The sequence below is a fragment of the Neovison vison genome, chromosome 12 (assembly GCF_020171115.1).
Source record: "Neovison vison isolate M4711 chromosome 12, ASM_NN_V1, whole genome shotgun sequence".
NCBI classification, from domain to species: Eukaryota; Metazoa; Chordata; class Mammalia; order Carnivora; family Mustelidae; genus Neogale; species Neogale vison.
The window spans coordinates 94774508-94792966 of record NC_058102.1 but is presented as its reverse complement, the minus strand read 5'-3'; the positions used below and the strand labels follow the sequence as shown (position 1 = coordinate 94792966).

General features: G+C 40.0%; 1 protein-coding gene across 2 annotated transcripts in view; it reads left to right on the top strand.

Moving 5' to 3' along the window:
* C12H12orf56 (chromosome 12 C12orf56 homolog) overlaps nt 1-18459 on the top strand; it is a 104796-nt gene that overhangs the window by 71962 nt on the left and 14375 nt on the right. For both annotated transcript variants that reach the window (XM_044229397.1, XM_044229396.1), the window contains 3 exons: nt 4235-4379; nt 11688-11794; nt 13218-13307. In XM_044229397.1, the coding sequence (XP_044085332.1) occupies nt 4235-4379; nt 11688-11794; nt 13218-13307 (342 nt within the window). The remainder of the gene's footprint in view (nt 1-4234; nt 4380-11687; nt 11795-13217; nt 13308-18459) is intronic.

Genomic DNA, 18459 nt, shown 5'->3' with positions numbered 1-18459 from the left:
AAATTACTGATAATTTTGTTGGATGTGATAATGATGATCTTGTAAGAAATGTTTGTCTTGTGATGTGTTCTGAGGTTTGTAGGGGTTAAATAACAATGTTTGTGATTTCTTTTTTTTTTTAAGATGGTAATATGGATGGCTCAGTATTTCTACATTTTTAAAAAAGATTTTATTTATTTATCAGAGAGAGAGAGCACAAGTAGGGGGAGAGGCAAGTGGCGGGAGAAGCAGGTTCCCCACTGAGCAAGGAGTCTGATGCAGGACTCCATCCCAGGACTCTGAGATCATGACCTGAGCCGAAGGCAGATGCTTAACCGACTGAGCTACCCAGGCGTACTTCTACATGTTTTTAAAAAAGAATTCCTAGGGGCGCCTGGGTGGCTCAGTGGGTTAAGCCACTGCCTTCGGCTCAGGTCATGGTCTCAGGGTCCTGGGATCGAGTCCCACATCGGGCTCTCTGCTCAGCGGGGAGCCTGCTTCCTCCTCTCTCTCTCTCTCTCTCTGCCTGTCTCTCTGCCTACTTGTGATCTCTCTCTGTCAAATAAATAAATAAAATCTTTAAAAAAAAAAGAATTCCTATATGTTTTCATATGTTTACTTTAAAAAAGTATCAGTTTTAATTTCAGTGCTTATTTAAAGTGATTTTAAAACTAACTGGAGAATAAAATAGGCGTTAACTTTCTATATGTGTGACTTGAAATTTGTCATTGAAGGTGAGGAGAGTTCTACCACTAGCTTGACTCAGGGAAAGCAATTTCTTGCAAAGTTAATTCCTAAAGGCAACATATTAAAATGCAGTAATTTAAAATGCACTGTGAGGAATGTGGTAATATGTATAAGATATACAAGAGAGTTCTCTGCCTGCAAGGTACCTTAAGTTTAAGGGGAGTAAATATATACTCTTTGGGGTTTCAAATTAGAACCGTTACAAATATGAGTTCTGTAAGCTCACATGGATTTATAGAGACCCCTGTGAACATACACATAGTGCTTTTGAGATAATCTATGATAAACCCTTTCCAGCTGTAAAGCATTATACAGATGTATTATTTATATAAAATATCCACAAAAATGAAAAAAAGTACAGGAAAAACAGCTTATCATTGGATGAATCCTTCTTGCCACACTATTTGGGTGAATTTACGTTTTCTAGTTGATGAAAATATAAAATATGTTAAAATTAATGAAAAATCTCCCCCTGTTCTGAAATTAAATAAGGGAGTCTTCTGGTACTAGACTTTTTATTATTTAAATTAGTCAAATAAAGCGTATCATCTACATAAAGACAAATGTTCTCTGAAAGATAAAAAATCCTGTGACTCTATAGAAATTCAGACTGCTGAATCTAACTTGTATTTATGATGTATATGAGCCCTCAATTCATATATGAATTGATTTTTTGTATAAGGAGGTGTGCTTTTTCTTATGAAATTCCAATTATTTATTTATTTATAAAGATTTTATTAATTTACTTGTGGGGGAAGGGCAGAGGGACAAGCAGACTCCTTGATTAATACGGAGCCCACTGCAGGCTCCATCCCTGGATCCTGGGACCTTGACCTAACCGAAGTTAGATGCTTAACCGACTGAGCCACTCAGGCACCCTTGTTTTGTTTTTTTTGAAAGAAAAGTTTGGTATTAGTCTGTTATCATAGGTGCCACAAGATAAAAACTGTTTGTTCTATATTTATCACAGCAAATTGCTGACGAATGGGAAAAACAGGAAAGTCAATTTGAAAGTAATTCAGCTGGTATTCTTTCCAAGCTTGTGCTTTCCTAAGCTCATCAGTTTGTGAAAACTACATTCCTGCTATTTTTACAGTTCTCAGAGAATAGAGGAATTTTATAGTTATTTTTTTAATGAAATGCAGTTGTAATTAGAAGTGGAGGTAGAGGGAAGTAGGATCTCAAAGCTCATTCCTATTTTATTTAGAAACCATTTATTAAATACTTATTGTGTGCTAATTAAGCACAGACTGAAAAAATCAAACAGTAGGACTCCCCATTTTACAGATGAGGAAACTGAGACACAGAGAGATGGGGTAATTTGCCCTTGGTAATTACTCAGCTGAGTAGAGACAGATGTAGAACTCTGATCCCCATGTTTATAATCGTGTTCTTCTGCCTCTGTGACTTTTTAAAAAATGTTTTATTTATTTATTTGAGAGAGCAGAATGAGAGAGAGAGAGAGAGCACACAAGCTGGGGGCAAGGCAGAGAGAGAGGGAGAAGTAGGCTCCTGTATGAGCAGGGAGCCCGATGTGGGGGCTCAATCCCAAGACCCTGGGATCATGACCTGAGCTGAAGGCAGACAATAAAACCAACTGAGCACTCAGGCATCCCTTGTCTCTGTGGCTTCTACCACTGAATTCTTGATGATTATTTCTCTTCCATGTTCTCCACTAGAAAAGAGGCTGTTTTGGGGGAAGTCTTAATGTTTTTGTTAATAAGAGAGGATCACTGGGATGCCTGAGTGGCTCAGTAAGTTAAGAATTTAACTTTGGCTCAGATCATGATCTCAGGATTCTGGGATCCAGTCCAGCGCTAGGCTCCTTGCTCAGTCAGGAGTTTGCTTTTTCTTTTGCCTGCCGCTCCCCCTGCTTGTGTTCTCTCTTTCTCTGACAAATAAATAAAATCTTTAAAAAAAAAAAAAAGGAGTCTCATTGATTGGATAGAGAACATCCTAGGTTTTTTTTTTTTTTTTTTTTAAACACAGGGGAGGTAGTGGGCAAGAGCTATGATTCCATGAAATAGAATTGGGATAAATGGTTGGTATCAAGATTTATGGAGTAGGTGGTAAAAATATTTTTAATTCAAGTCAGAAATTCTAGAAGTTTCCATCACCTACACAGAACATGAAATGCCTCTCCTAGCATTACTTCACACCCTTTCTTTTTCTTTCTTTCTTTCTTTTTTTTTTTTTTAAGTAAGCTCCATGCCCAACGTGGGGCTTGAACTCATGACCCTGAAATCAAGGTCATGACTGAGCCCGCCAGTATGAACTTGGACATGTTACTTAACCTGTCTAACATCCTGTAAATGCAACAGTAATTCCCAGCTCTAACCCCCTTAGTGGGACTGAACGAGCTAGTCCATGAAAAGTGCGCAGGACAGGTACACAAATTACAACAATGGGGCAAAACAGAATTAGTGTGATATATAAGAAGTGTGGAAAAAAGTGCTATAGGAGAGGTCCCCCATTCACGGTGGAATTAGGGAAAGCTGTAAGGGGAAGGTGTTCCTCTTTTCAGCAAAGCCAGCTTTTCCTGAACTGTGGAACACACACCGGTCAGTGACAAGAGATGAATGCATCTGATACTCGGACATGGCAGGAAATAACTTTGAATTCCATCGTGGAAAGGTGATTCCTTTTCCAAGTAGTCCAGTCTCATTAGGGAGAAGCCCTCGACTTGGTGCCAGAAATGGCAGCTCTCTAACTCATGCTCATTGGCCTTTCAAGACAGAGAGCCTCAGGCTTGGAATCAAAGACAGAGAGCCTCAGGCTTGGAATGCGTGCATCAACTTAGAACTTGTGATGCTTTAATGCTACTTTACAGCCACCTGCTATTAATGCAATTGATACTGGTTCTCCCGGTAAGGCCGTGATATAAAGTTTTCTTTATAAATAAACTTCTTGGGTTGCCTCGGTGGCTCAGTCGGTTAGGTGTCCGACTCTTGGTTTCCGCTCCAGTCATGATCTCAGGGTCGTGAGATCAGGCCCCTGGTGGGGCTCTGTGCTCTGTGCAGAGTCTGTGTGAGATTCTCTCCCTCTCTCTGCCCCTCCCTCTGCTCCCATGTATGAGTGCACGTGCTTATTCTCTCTCTTAAATAAAGAAAATCTTACATAAATAAACTTCTCTACACCCGCACACAAAGTGAGTTGATCTAAAGAAAAAATATGAAGCAAATATGGTAAATGGTATGTGAACAAACTGTGGGCTAGGCAATGGAAGAGGGTCGACATTTTCCGAGGGACACTGAGAGTATTCCTGATGGGCTGGACACCGCTTGAGGAAAGGGGTATCGGGAAAAGTATGTCCGGCAGGAGTAATAAATATTTCAATCTGGGGAAAGCAAGGTTCGTTACTAAAGAGTGATAAAAGCAGAAGCACAAAACTAATGAAAATTCCATGAGTAACAAAGTTTCACAGACCTGTCAATAATCGCTGATATTCCTCAACTGCTGTTTCTTATCAATTTTTAAATGGAAATATTTTTTGTGTGTGTTTCTGTAGATCTGAGGAGAAAATAAAGCACTTCAGTCAACTGAAATCTGAACTTTTTCTTAAAGACAATACTTTAAGGAAGATACTTTGCTTGATTACAGAACTTAAAGTAGCAGCCCAGAAAAACTTCATTCTGAAACGGCTTTTCTGGAAAGTAGGTGTTTTATTTTTAATCTTTGAAACTTGTTCTACCTGTTTATCTGATGCAGTATAATCAAGCATAAAGTAAAATACAACTAAATGTCTTATATTCAGGGCTGCAGAGAGAGCATGTAGGGGGAGGGAAGAGCATAGAGGGAGAGAGGCAATCCTCCAGCAGACTCCCCGCTGAGTACAGAGCCCCAGGTCGAAACCAAGAGTCAGACTCTTAACTGACTAGGCCACCCAGAGCCCTGATGGAAGCTGTATTTTAGAATATTGATGCTGTCCTGACTCAGTACTTGAAATATTGTGATTTAATCAGTACTGTGTATGTGTGTTGCAGGGAAATGGGGTAAGAAGACAATGGTAGCAAAAGACAGTACCTTAGATGGGTTGGGTTGTCAAGTCAAAGACAGATAATTAGAGAGGAAGCTTCTGGCATGCAAGATGCATGAGTACGGGCTGTGAGATGGAAGAGTAGATTTCAAGAAGTCTTACCTTCAGGTATCCCTACAACAAAAGTAAAAATGAAAAAAGGTGACTTTTGAGTGTAAGACTGTTTTTTTTAAAAAAGGTGATTCTTGGGGAGTCAAAGCAACCTAGCACTCATGCAGCAAGTTACAGACTTACTCTGTGAAGACTTACTTAATTTCATATTCAGTTTCAGGTGAAGGGATTCAGAAGCCCCAGTGAGTACTGTTGTGTTGCTAATGAGGCCTAAGTGAGGGGGTGAGCCCTGCCTCCGGTGGAGCTCATGTTGATGGCTCTGTGTTATATCCTAATTCTGGCCAGTGATCTCATTACTGAGCAGCTGCAAAGTGCACAGCTTCTCCTACATACAAGACAGTCCTGGCCATTTTTTAGATTCTAAGTGCTTCACATGTAGGATGACCAACCATGTGGGTTTACCCAGATTTGGGTGACCAACTGTCCCAATTGGCCTAAGACAGAGAAAGTTCGCAGGATATGGGACTTTCAGTACAAAACCTAGGACTGTCCCAAATACACTGGGATGGTTGATCACCCTAATCACCGGGCATATTAGCTGTATAGAATAGTACGTCAAATGTCCCATAACACTGAAACAGGTAACGATGATGTTGCGCTACCAAGTCTAAATCTTTTTAGACTTTTACTAGATACAGCCTGTTAGGAATAGAACATTCAGGTTCTGACTCCAAAGCTTCAGAGAACTGTGGAGAATTGAGAGACAGGCATTGAAATGACACCCAAAATGATTATGAACATGGAAATGGGAGTCCGCGTGGAAAGCCTAAGGAAATTGGTATATCCCACCCAAATATTCCTCTCCAGTCCGTCGCACACATGGCATCAGTTTAATCCATCACTGATTGTGTGATCCTGCTGGTTCAAAAGCCTCTGGTGGCTCTCCCTACTGAGTACAAACACCTTGGCTTTGGCATTTAAGGCTCCCCACTAATGACCACTGTCACCGATTCCAAGTTTGGACTGGTATGGCCTTTATTTTAGCAAGGTGTATTTTCAGGAAGGGACCAACATCTATCTGCACAGGGCAGGCACTGGGCAAACTAATCCAGCTGTAGATACTCCCAGGGAAGGCACAGTGCTCAAGGGTGAGAGTGATGTCTACATAGTGTGCAAAATGAAACATCAGGCCATTCCAGCATGTGGGTGGATTACACCCAAATGTCTACACAAACATTTGGCACCAAGAAGACCTGATTGTTTAGAGTTTGGCAATAGGGGCTTCATGGAATGTGGGGTTGGGGAGGTGACAAGGATATAAAGGTTGTCAAGAGTAAACCTAGTAGCTGAGAGAGGATTGGCAAAGGACAGAGCAAGGGCGTAGAGATGTCCATTTAGATAAACTTGACACCATCAGGGGACTCAGTTTAAAGCAGATGGCTAGGTAGGAGAACTGAGGTACGTCCTACAGGTTAGACAAGGAAGAGAGGTGTTGATGTTAAACACCAGAGTGTTGGTCTGGAGGCCATTTGAGGGTCTCTCATTTTAAATGGGCCTGATGCAGGGGCCCTCAACTGTGCAGCAAAAGAAAGATGTAGATAAAGAGAATAAAGCTAGGCCTAACTCACTCAACCCCACACTGCATCGTTTTCACTTCTTTCCTCTAAAAGTTCTATCCACGGGGATGACTCAAATACCCTGCCCTTTCCAGCCCTTCCTTGTTTTCCCCTGCTGTTCACCATCTCTAGGCTAATCCTTCTTCCATCCTCTCCTGTTAAAATCCTACCCATTCAGGGGTGCCTGGGTGACTCAATGGGTTAAGCCTCTGCCTTCAGCTCAGGTCACGATCTCAAGGTCATGGAATCAAGCCCAGAATCAAGCCCCACATCAGGCTCTCTGCTCAGCAGGGAGCCTGCTTCTCCCCTCCCTCTGCCTGCCTCTCTGTGATCTCTCAAGCACTGTTCTTCCGCCTTTCCTGTCGTCCTCCCTGGGGAGCTTTGGAAACATCCCCTTGCTGATCTGTTATGGCAGAACTTTCTGCGATATTCTTTAATCTGTGCTATTCTAGTAGAGTAGCCACTAGCCACACTGAATGTGGCCAATGACTAAGGAAGTGAAATTTTAATTTTATTCCGGTTAGTCAATTTAAATTTAAATAGTGCCACGCGGCCACCGGCTACCTATCGGACAATGCCGTCCTATGGCATCTCTCATAGCACCTTCTCTTCAATAAATGCAACAAACATTTACTGCATGCCTGTTCTGTGCTGGGCATGGGAATAGGCATTAGGAAAGTGAGCGCGACACAGTTCCTACCCTCAAGATTAGCACAGATATTCTCCTTTTCACTATAGTTATTGGCATATTATTCTTATTTACCATTATACGCTATAAGCTTCTTCAGGCCAAGCATGTGTCTTACTCATCTTTGTAGTCTCCCTAAGGCCTCACACAATACCATGTTTATACCAGGGCCCATAATCAATTCATACTGAACTGAAAGTCTATTCTCTTGTGAAAAATTAACCTGATCAGAAATCTAGGAATAGAAAACAAACTCAGAGCTGCTGGTGGGGAGATGGGGTAACTGGGTAATGGACACTGAGGAGGGCACATGACATCACGAGCACTGGGTATTGCATAAGACTGATCAATCACTGACCTCTACCTCTGAAGCCAATAATACATTATATGTTAATTAATTGAATTAAAAATATTTAAAGAAAGATGTCTTTTAAAGTTAATTTCTCTAAGTAAAAAAGTTAAAAAAGAAAAAGAAGTTTAGGAATAGAACATTCACATTTTATTGCTTAATTGAAAACACTGCAGGACGCCTGGGTGGGTCAGTTGGTTGGGCCAGTGCCTTCGGCTCAGGTCAAGATCCCGCGATCGAGTCCCGCATTGGGCTCCTGGTTCCACACGGAGTCTGCTTCTCTCCATGACCTTCTCCCCTTTCATGTTCTTTCTCACTCTCTCTCTCTTTCAGATAAATAAATAAAATCTTAAAAAAACAAACAAACCAGCAGCTGTTCTTTAAGGTAATGTCCTTAGATGGACTAAAACTGATCTTCCAATTCAGCTTTCAAAAATGAGAGGCCAAGGGGCCCCCAGCTGGCTTAGTTGGTAGAGCATGTGACTCTTGATCTCAGGGTCTTGCGTTCAAGACCCACGTGGGACGTGGAGCCTACTTTAAAAAAAAAGGATTAAAAAAAATTAGAGGCCAAAATGAATAGAGAGGGAAATAAAAAGCATATGGGCAGTCTCCTATTTTTGGTCTTTCCACACATGGTGTGGGCCCCCTGCCCACCACCATGCCACCAAGACCTGGTAGCCTTATGTTCTCTCTCTCTAATCCATAAACACAATCTAGTCTCATATTCATTTACACAGAGTTAACATATATAATTCACAAAAGTCAACATTTTTATCTTCTTCCAGAGCTTTTTTCTTTTCTTTTCTTTTTTTTATTAAGTGGGCTCTGCACTTGGGCTGGGGCTTGAACTCACAACCGTGAGATCAAGACCTAAGCTGAGATCAAGAGTCAGACACTAAACTGACTGAGCCACCCAGGCACCCATAGGAGCTTTTTTCTTTAAACAGTTATCATGGCTTTATGTTTAAGCAGTGGTTTTCCCCCTTTGTGCTGGGCTCCCTGGAGAACATGAGGTTGTGTGAAGCTTCCTTAGGAACCTTCACTGGGGTGGGGAGATCAGAGGCACCTCTAATTTTTGGTTCCTGAGCAAGATGATGGAAAATTATACATAGAATAATTTCATATAAATAAAATCTTACAAATATATATAATTGTATATAAATATATTATGTATTATAAATGCACACACACACACGCAATTTCCCCCATTTGAAATCATCTGTATGGGGTATAATTTTCTTTCAGGTAATCTCTCTTTCTCTCTCTTTTTTTTCACAAGTAAATTTTAAATTATGAGAACATTTTGTGGTAGACTGACTGAAACTATGCTTTAGGAGTACAGATACCATGTCTGCTTTGCTCAAGGTAGTATCTCATTACCTAGCACAGCACCTGCTACATAGCTGGCAATCAGTAGTTATGTGTTCAATGAATGAATGAGTGAATGAAAGAGTTCTCCATTCCTGTTCCTTCCTAACCCTTTATTTTTCCTCCATGAGGTTCTTTCTTAATTCAACAATTTTTTTTTATTATGGTAAAATACACATAACAGAAAATTTACAGTTTTAACCATTTTTAAGCATATGGTCCAAGAACTGTCTCCTCATGCAGCCATCTCCAGAACTCTTTTCATCTTGCAGAACTGAAACTATACTCATTAAACAATAACTCCCCATTCATCCCTTCTCCCAGCCCCTGGCAACACCATTCTTCTTTCTGCATCTATGAGTTTAGCTTCTCTAAGTATCTCACAGAAGTGGAATCACTCAGTATTTGTCTCTTTATCACTGGCCTATTTCACTCAGGATGTCTCGCAGGTTCATCAGTGTTGGAGCTCGCTTCCTTTTTAAGGCTGAATAATATTCCATTGTATGTAAAGACCACATTTTCTTTTCCATACTCCGTTGATGGATACTTGGGTTGCTTCCACATTTAAGCTATTGTGAATGTTACCACTGTGAATATGGGTATGTCAATCTCTCTGAGACCTGGCCTTCAGTTCTTTTGGGATTATACCCAAAAGTGGGATTACTAAATCCTCTGGTAATTCTATTTCTTATTTTTTGAGGAACCACCATACTGTTTTCTGCAGTGTCTGTACCACTGTACATTCCCACTAACAATGCACACAGGTTCTAGTTTTCTCACACCCTTGTCAACATTTGTTATTTTCTGATTATTTGTAGTTTTGATTTGCATTTCCCTAATGATTCATGACGTTGAGTATTTTTTCATGTGCTTACTGGAAACTATTGGGATATAATTGACATATAATAAAAGGCACTCATTTTAAGGGTTTGGTTTAAAGAGTTTTGACAAATGTATAAACCCATATAACCACCACCCCAATCAAGATTTAGAACACTTCTATCACCCCACAAGGCTATAGCCCCTTCTACAGCCCCATAAGGCTCCCTTATACCTTTTGGCAGGCAGTTTCCTCCCATCCATGGCCCTGGGCAATCATTGTGCTTTCTGTCACTACAGATCAGTTTTGCCTGTCCTCAGATTCCACTTACCCAGAAATGTACACTCTGTACTCTTTTGTGCTAGCTTCCTTTGGCCTAACAGTTTTGAGATTTCTCCATGTTGTTTCAGAGTGGTGGAAGATACTTTACAAATAAAACTGTAAATAAGGGGCGCCTGCATGGCTCAGTGGGTTAAAGCCTCTGCCTTCGGCTAAGGTCATGATCCCAGGGTCCTGGGATGGAGCCCCACATTGGGCTCTCTGCTCAGCGGGGAGCCTGCTTCCCCCTTTCTCTCTCTGCCTGCCTTTCGGCCTACTTGTGATCTCTGTCTGTCAAATAAATAAAATCTTAAAAACTAACAACAACAAAACTTTGTAAATAAAATAAAACTTCCTGAACTAGTGAGCAGGTGGGAGATCACAATAGTAACTGATAAATTTATTAAGCACTTATGATGTGCTGAGCACCATTCAGGCGTTACAGATACTACCTTACTGCAACCCCCACCAGGTGACATTAACTCTATTTTAGACATAAACTGAGTCATAGAGCGTGTAAGTCATTTGCCAGATATCATACAGCTAACCAGTGGCAGAACTGGGGTGTGACCTCAGAGTTAGTGTACAAAGCCACCACACTGTGCTCAATTACCAGGGCCCTGGTAAACGGCAGCTGTTCTCAGAGGGCCCGGCATACACCTTGCTCCTTCTCCTCCTGTCCCTCTCTCCCCCTGCCATCCTCAGCCTCTTGTCATGCCTTAGCACCTAAATAAAGGTACACGTAATACCTTTTTAAACAGAGTCTAATTTGTCACTAGTCGACAAAAGTCCTGGCAGGGAAAATAAGTAAGAGAGAAAAGGAAAAGAGAAGCAATTACATTATCTTTCTCATTAGTACCAACCTGCCTGATTTGATGGGCCAGTGCTTATTTCATGCTCGGATTTATCTCATGAGACTGCACAGAAGCACAAAAAAACTGGTTCACGCACGCTTAAGTCAGTGTTTATTCTGTCAGAGATGACAATCGACATTTCCACTGTATTAACAGAACTATTAGTATCATTCTTCACTGTCTTCATTAGGCTATACCAGTGCTGTGCCTTCACTTGCAGGTTAGCAAACATGTTTAAAAAGTGTTTTTCCAGGGGCGCCTGAGTGGCTCAGTTGTTAAGCATCTGCCTTCTGATCAGGTCATGATGCCAGGGTCCTGGGGTTGACCCCCTCATCGGGCTTCCTGCCCAGTGGGAAGCCTGCTTCTCTGTCAACTGTCTCCCGCTCTTCCTGCTTGTTTTCCCTTTCTCCCTGTCTTTCTCTCTCTGTCAAATAAATGAAATCTTTAAAAAAAATGTTTTCTAGCCATTATTCATTGTATCCTCACAGAGGTCAAATTACTTTGGAAAAGCAGAACTATAGGAGCCTCCATTTAATCTAGTATTCGCAAGTAACTGAATGATTTGCCTGAGATTATATACCTATGTCTGGAGGGTCTTCGGTATTAACAGTAGAGCCGGGCCTAAGGGGCATCTCTTAGCCTCACCCCCTAGGCTTTAGCTCGGGCTCTGCTCACCAGGACAGTAGTCTCCTGGTTTTAGTAAAAAGTGTTTTCACTTTGGGTTACACTTTTATTAATGAGAGGTATTATAATTCACTTGGTTCCAGAGAATAAATAATATCTTCATATTTTTATTATGTAAAGATAGAGTTTTACCAACTGATACCTAATGACCATCTTCTTTCCTACTTGCTTTCACAGACCAGTGACCTTTTCTATTTCCTGGTGAACAAACTTCATGAGTACTTGCCAGAGTCTAGGGATAAGAGCTCACTGCAAAATAAAAGCCAAAGGGCCGATGAGCTGGTGTAAGTACTAACTGGATAGTCATAGATTTTTCTCCCCCGAGGGTACTGAAGATAAATGGAAGGCACTGGGCAAAATATATACTGTAGTAATGATTAATGGTGCTGCAAATTTTGCTTCACATAGATTTTTTTAAAGATTTATTTATTTATTTATTTATTTGTGAGAGAGAGAGAGACAGAGTGTGCGTGCGCACAAGAAGGCAGAGAGGCAGGCAGAGGCAGAAAGAGAAACAGACTCCCTGCTGAGCAAGGAGCCCGAGACTTGACCCCAGGACTCTGGGATCATGACCTGTACTGAAACTAGTGGCTTAACCGACTGAGCCACCCTGGCATCCCAGTTTTGCCTCACATAGATTTTTAAAAATAGCACTCATTTTGTTCTACTTTTCGTGGGGGGGTGGGAGGAGCAAAGGAAGAGGGAGAGAGAAAATCTTAAGCAAGCTCCACGCCCAGTTCAGAGTCTGACACAGGACTAGATCTCACAACCCTGAGACTATGACCTGAGCTGAAATCTGGAGTCAGACATTTAATGGACTGAGTTTCCCAGGTGTTCCTGTTCTACTTTTTAAAGAAAGGCTATAGGGGCACCTGGGTTGCTCAGTCAGTGAAGTGTTTGGGTCCTGGGATCAAGCCCCACTTTGGGCTCCCTGCTCGGTGGGAGTCTGCTTCTCCTTCTCCCCCTCCCCTCACTGTTCCTACTCTACTTGTTTCTTCTCTTTCTCCCTTAAATAAATAAAATCTTAAAAATAAAGAAAGGCTATATAAAAAATTAGTAATATTGGTTGTCCCAAAGGGGAAAAAAAAGGCATCAGAGAAAACAACTTTCACTGAATTCTCTTTTTTACCTTTGAAATTTTGAGCCAAAAATTACTTATTGGAAAAAGTTAAAATTATTAAAAATAATTTTATTTGTTTATTTTTAGGATTTTATGTATTTATTGATAGAAAGAGAAACAGAGAGAGTGCATGCACGAGCACACAAGCAGTGAAAGTGGCAGAGGGAGAGGGAGAAGCAAACTCCTCACTGAGCAAGGAGCTCCATCCTAAGACCCTGGGATCATGACCTGAGCTAAAAGTAGATGCTTAACCAATTAAGCCACCCAGGCTCCCCTAAAAATAATTTTAAAATAGCGTGTGATTATCAGAAAAAAATGTTAAGGACCAAAAACACTATGAAAATGACTTGCAATTCTGATATTCAGCTATTAATTAATTCACTCAACAAATATTGTTGAGTGTTTACTATGTAGCAATCACAGAGTAGGGACTCAACCAATGTTGACAATTAACAAACAGAATTTCCTTCCCATATGTTTTCTATATAGATATGAGAGCAATTTTATCAAGGGTTACTAATTTTGTGAAGTTCTGAACTTGTCATGCAACCATGCCACTCCTGTGCTTTCTTTGCTTTGTTTTCTAGAGCATGCATTGAAATTATACAGACTCTGGGCCTGATGTTCAGAGAAACAGAAACTGAGTCATCGCGCCTGAGCACGTTGGCAGCTAAAAAGTAAGGTCTTTTATTTTTATTTATTTATTTATTTTAAAAGATTTTATTTATTTGACAGAGAAAGAAATTACAAGTAGGCAGAGCAGTAGGCAGAGAGAGAGGGGGAAGCAGGCTTCCCACTGAGCAGAGAGCCCGATGCGAGGTTCAATCCCAGGACCCTGAGATCATGACCTGAGCTGAAGGCAGAGGCTTAACCCACTGAGCCACCCAGGCACCCCAAGGTAAGGTCTTTAAGGAGACATTGGCACCTTGTAGTTACAACCCATTAACTACTCTATTGAGTGTTTTCCAAAACTCATAGCTTTCTTAGTTCTCTGTCCAAACCCCTTATAAGTATATTAAATTCCTTTGTCTTTCCACTTCCTTCTGTGATGAACACGGAACATAGTGAGTTCTCCCAGGCTCTCTGGATTATTAAGGGCACAGAGATTCTCTTAGCATAATTTTATCTTTTGTCATTGTCTGGTGAACTTGAAAAAGCCCAAATGCCCCATCATACATTAAAAGCCAGGGGTTCTCTACTAGAATTTTACAGAGTACCTGTAACCCCACATAACAGAAAGATCACATTGCAAAGGCAGGAGTTAATAGTAGCTTCATTTAATATATAATTGTGTGACCTTGAAGTGAGTGACAGCGGGAGGGTTTATTAACATATAGAGTAAGCTGCTATGATAAAGATATGTTAAAATATGTGGGCCACAGAAGATAGAAATTTACATCTTTTTCATATACTAGTCCAGAGTAGAGAGTCAAGATTTCCTCTAGGAGATCAGCCAGAGACCTAGGTTCCTTCCCTTTTTTTGCTCTGACATATTTTATTATGCTATCTCTGTCTTTATGGTTGAAGTTGGCTGACCTTCACGACTTCATTAAACCCTATGGGATGCAGAAAGAGAAGTAGAAGGCAAGCAAATTTCCTTTTTAAGAGAGTCATCTAAGATTTTTCTGCTCACATTCTGCTGATGAGGACTTTAGGCATATGACCATATCTAGCCTCAAGAGAAGCTGGATGTGTCTGCAGTTGCATGGCTCTGTAGTTAGCTAAACTTTGGATGGTGATAGGGACACCTATTATCAAAAAGAACAATGAAATAATGTGTGGTAGGGGGACAATAGCATTCTTTGCCACAGAAAATATGTGTTCGCATATTTCATATATCTGCTTGACCTTTTTATATGGTTTGTAGACTATGAATTATATCCTGAGCCAGTGTTCAGACTATAATCTTAATTTTTTTCCACTGTCATCAACTGTTTATTTAAATTTTCTGTATTAGAAAGTGGAAGGAAAATGAGGGCCGTGGGTTCTAAAACATTTGAACCAGGGAGAAGAATAAAAACTTTATTGTTTGTCCTGGCTATTTATTAGAGAACTTTACAAATGAATTTTGATGATAATAACATGAACATTTTTCTTTTTAAAGATTTAATTTATTTATTTGACAGAAAGAGATAGCGAGAGAGGGAACACAAGCAGAGGGAGAGGGAGAAGCAGTCTCCCTGACAAGCAGGGAGTCTAATGCCCCAATGGGGGCTCAATCCCAGGACCCCAGGATCCTGACCTGAGCCGAAGGCAGACGCTTAATGACTAAGCCACCCAGGCACACCTCATGAACATTTCTTAAGCAATTTGCTCTGTGCCAGGGACTATGGGTATACTATGCTATACGCCAGAGTAGCCAAACATTTCTCTTTTTTTTTAATTTTTAATTTTTTTATTAACATATATGTATTATTAGCCCTAGGGGTACAGGTCTGTGAGTTGCCAGGTTTACACACTTCATAGCCTCACCATAGCACATACTACCTTCCCCAATGTCCATAACCCAACGCCCCCCTCCCCGGGCAACCCTCAATTTGTTTTGTGAGATTAAGGGTCTCTTATGGTTGGTCTCCCTCCTGATCCCATCTTGTTTCATCTATTCCTTTCCTACCCCCCCAAACCCCCCATATTGCCTCTCAACTTCCTCATATCAGGGAGATCATATGATAATTGTCTTTCTCTGATTGCAGAATTGTCAAACATTTCTATAAAGGGCCATAGAATAAACATTTTTGGCTTTTCAGGCCATAGAGTGTCTGCTGCAGCTATTCAACTTTGCCACTGCAGCATAAAAAGAATGATAGACAATTTATAAATGAATGGGCACAGTTATGTTCCAATAATGCTTTGTTTATAAAAACGGGTTCTGGGCTATTTGGCCTACAAGCCATAGTTTCTTGACCCCTGCTTTGCAGCAAAACAGGGAAGACACACACTGTTGTTTTCTCAGAATACCTTTTTTTTTTTTTAAGATTTCTTTTTTTTTTAAGGTAATCTCTAAACCCCGAGTGGGGCTTGAACTTATAACCCTGAGATAAGAGTTGCATGCTCCACCAACTGAGCCAGTCAGGTGCCCCCTCTGTATACTTCTTTATGCAGCTGATAGTATCATTTCCCCAATCTCCAGGACAGAGATTCAAGATGACTTCTTACATTTATATCTAGCCGCACTGAATTACTGCTCAATTATGTTACCCTTTTTGTCCATCTTTTCATCCCTACCTCTCTCTGAGTTGAAGAATCATCACTCTTACTATCCTCTGCTTTTTCAACTGTTCTGTCTTAATTTGGTTTGGCCACATCAGTCCTACTACAGTAAACCTCTTTCCTGAGATGACTAATTCATTTTATGTATTTCTTGTTTTTTTTTTCATGTATTTCAATGCATATATTATATTGCTATAATAGAGTCAGGTTGTAATACTAACGTTTCAGCCAATTTTGATATGCATAGGGTCAAGTCATGTTACATGTAGCCTTAACTAACAGTTAATGTCTAATATAAACGCATTAATCTTCTATTACCCTGTAACAAGTTACTATAAACTCAGTGGCTTAAAATAATATCAACTGTTTATCCACACTTTTGTGGATCAGGAAATCTGGGCATAGCGCAGCTGGATTACCTTGCTCTGGTTTTCACAAGGTGGCAGTCAAGGTGACAACGGACGAGGGCTGCAGTCTCATCTGAGCCTTGGGCTTATCTTCCAAGCTCACTTGGGTCTTTGTGGCCTGAAGTAATTTCCTTATAAACTTGCTTGCTTCTTGGCAAGAAACTATCTCTGCGCTCAGAGAAGCTCTAAGAGCTCTTTGAAGGGCTCAAATGGATAATCAGGCTCACCCAGGATAATCTCCCTTTGATTACCTCAGAAGTCAACAAATTAGGAACCTTAATTATGTATGCAAAATCCCTTTACCTTTCTCATCTAACATAACATAATCACAAGAGTAATAGCTTAATATATTCACAGGTCCTGTCCATACTTAAGAGGAAGGAATTATTTAGGGTGCATATACCAGGGGCAAAAATCTTGGAAGCCATATCAGAATTCTGCCAACCACAAACAACACAGAGTGACTTATGAGATCATGAGTTTGCCTTTCAAAGTCTGTATATGTATTATAAAATATATTGTAATGCATTCAAAATTCTCACATTGGAAATAATAACAATCTACACAATGAAAGTATCAAAATTGTTGGCACATTTTAAGGATGTGATGTCAATTCTATAATAAGTATTTTGGGGATGAAACTACCATTTAGATTAAGATTTCTTCTATTATTGACCCCGTGTATTTTAAATAGTGTTGACAGGAAGAGTAGATTTCAAACTAAATTCCATTTGAGCAAATAAAAAAGCATTTACTCATTTCAGCATTTTCCTCTTTATTTTTTTTATAAGTAAAGATTTTATTGGCTCAATTCAGTTCACTGAATTCTTCCTGAAACATGCCATAAATCCATTCTTACTTTAATACTGTTAAGGTTAAATTCATATATTATCACAGAAAGTGACCCAGAATTTGAGAGTTCCTTCCTTTAACCCTGGATATATGATACTTTGAAAAGAAGCTGTTGCTGAAAACAAAGGACATTAAATAAATCAGTAAATGGACTATCATTTCAAACTTAAGATTAGGAAAAGCTTCTAACTGAAATGTTTTGATTTTTTAAAAAAAGATTATTTATTTATTTGAGAGAGAGAGAGCACATATGCAGGGGGAGGGGCAGAGGGAGAGGGAGAAGCAGACTCCGCACTGAGCAGGAAGCCCCACATGGCTCTTGATCTTGATCCCAGGACCCTGGGATCATGACCTGAGCTAAAGGTAGATGCTTAACCCACTGAGCCACCCAGGTGCCCTATTTTGTTGATTTTGGAAGGGTCTTCTAAAAGTAAGATTGGCCATTTTAAAGTAGCCTGAATAAAACATTAACAAATATCCTGTGGGACATACTCTGCTTTTTTGAGAAGTGTGCTGACATGATTCTTCTTTTGTAGATATAAGAACTAACTTGCTTTTTGCGTTGAAAAAAGGAGAGGAATTCTTTTTATTAAAATTTTGGTTAATCATGAACTTCTAATCATGGTGATGATTTAAGTGATTATAAAAAGATTGGGAAGCCTCAAATATTACTAAACAGGGATTGTTTACAGTCTCGTTTAGTCCATTATGAAAATGGTTATGGTGATAGAGGATTTTTATATAGTCCTATCTATAAATTCTTTTACTGCTCTCATCATCAAAGCTACTCTGATACTGTCTTCAGTTAGGCAGCTGATTTTCATAGTGATCTGCATTTGGCTCCTTTTCAACTATGCATGAATTATATAAAATACATGAAGATGGTACCGTCAAACCTCATCCCCTCAGGATCCTCAATTTGGATTGTGATTTTTTTTCCTTTTCCTTTTCAAATAACAGGGTACATTATTCAAACATATAGTGACAATTTGAGTTATTAGTGTAGGTTAATGGATAGTACACTGGTTTTGAATGGAAAAGACTTAAAGTAGTATTAGTTTTATTAACTAATATCTAGTACTTCAGTGGAGCAGTAAGCCCTGAAATGCCTTGTTTAAAAGAAAAGCTTTTTTTCCTCATTTTTTTTTGGTGCTATTGTTGGGAATATAAATTGGTGCACCCACTCTGGAAAACAGGATAGAGGGTCCTCAAAAAACTAAAACTACAAGTACCATATGGTCCAGTTCTATTTCTAGGTAGTCATCCAAAGAAAACAAAAACACTAATCCAAAAAGATGTATGCAACCCTATGTTTACTGCAACATTATTTACAATAGTCAAGGTACAGAAGCAACCTAAA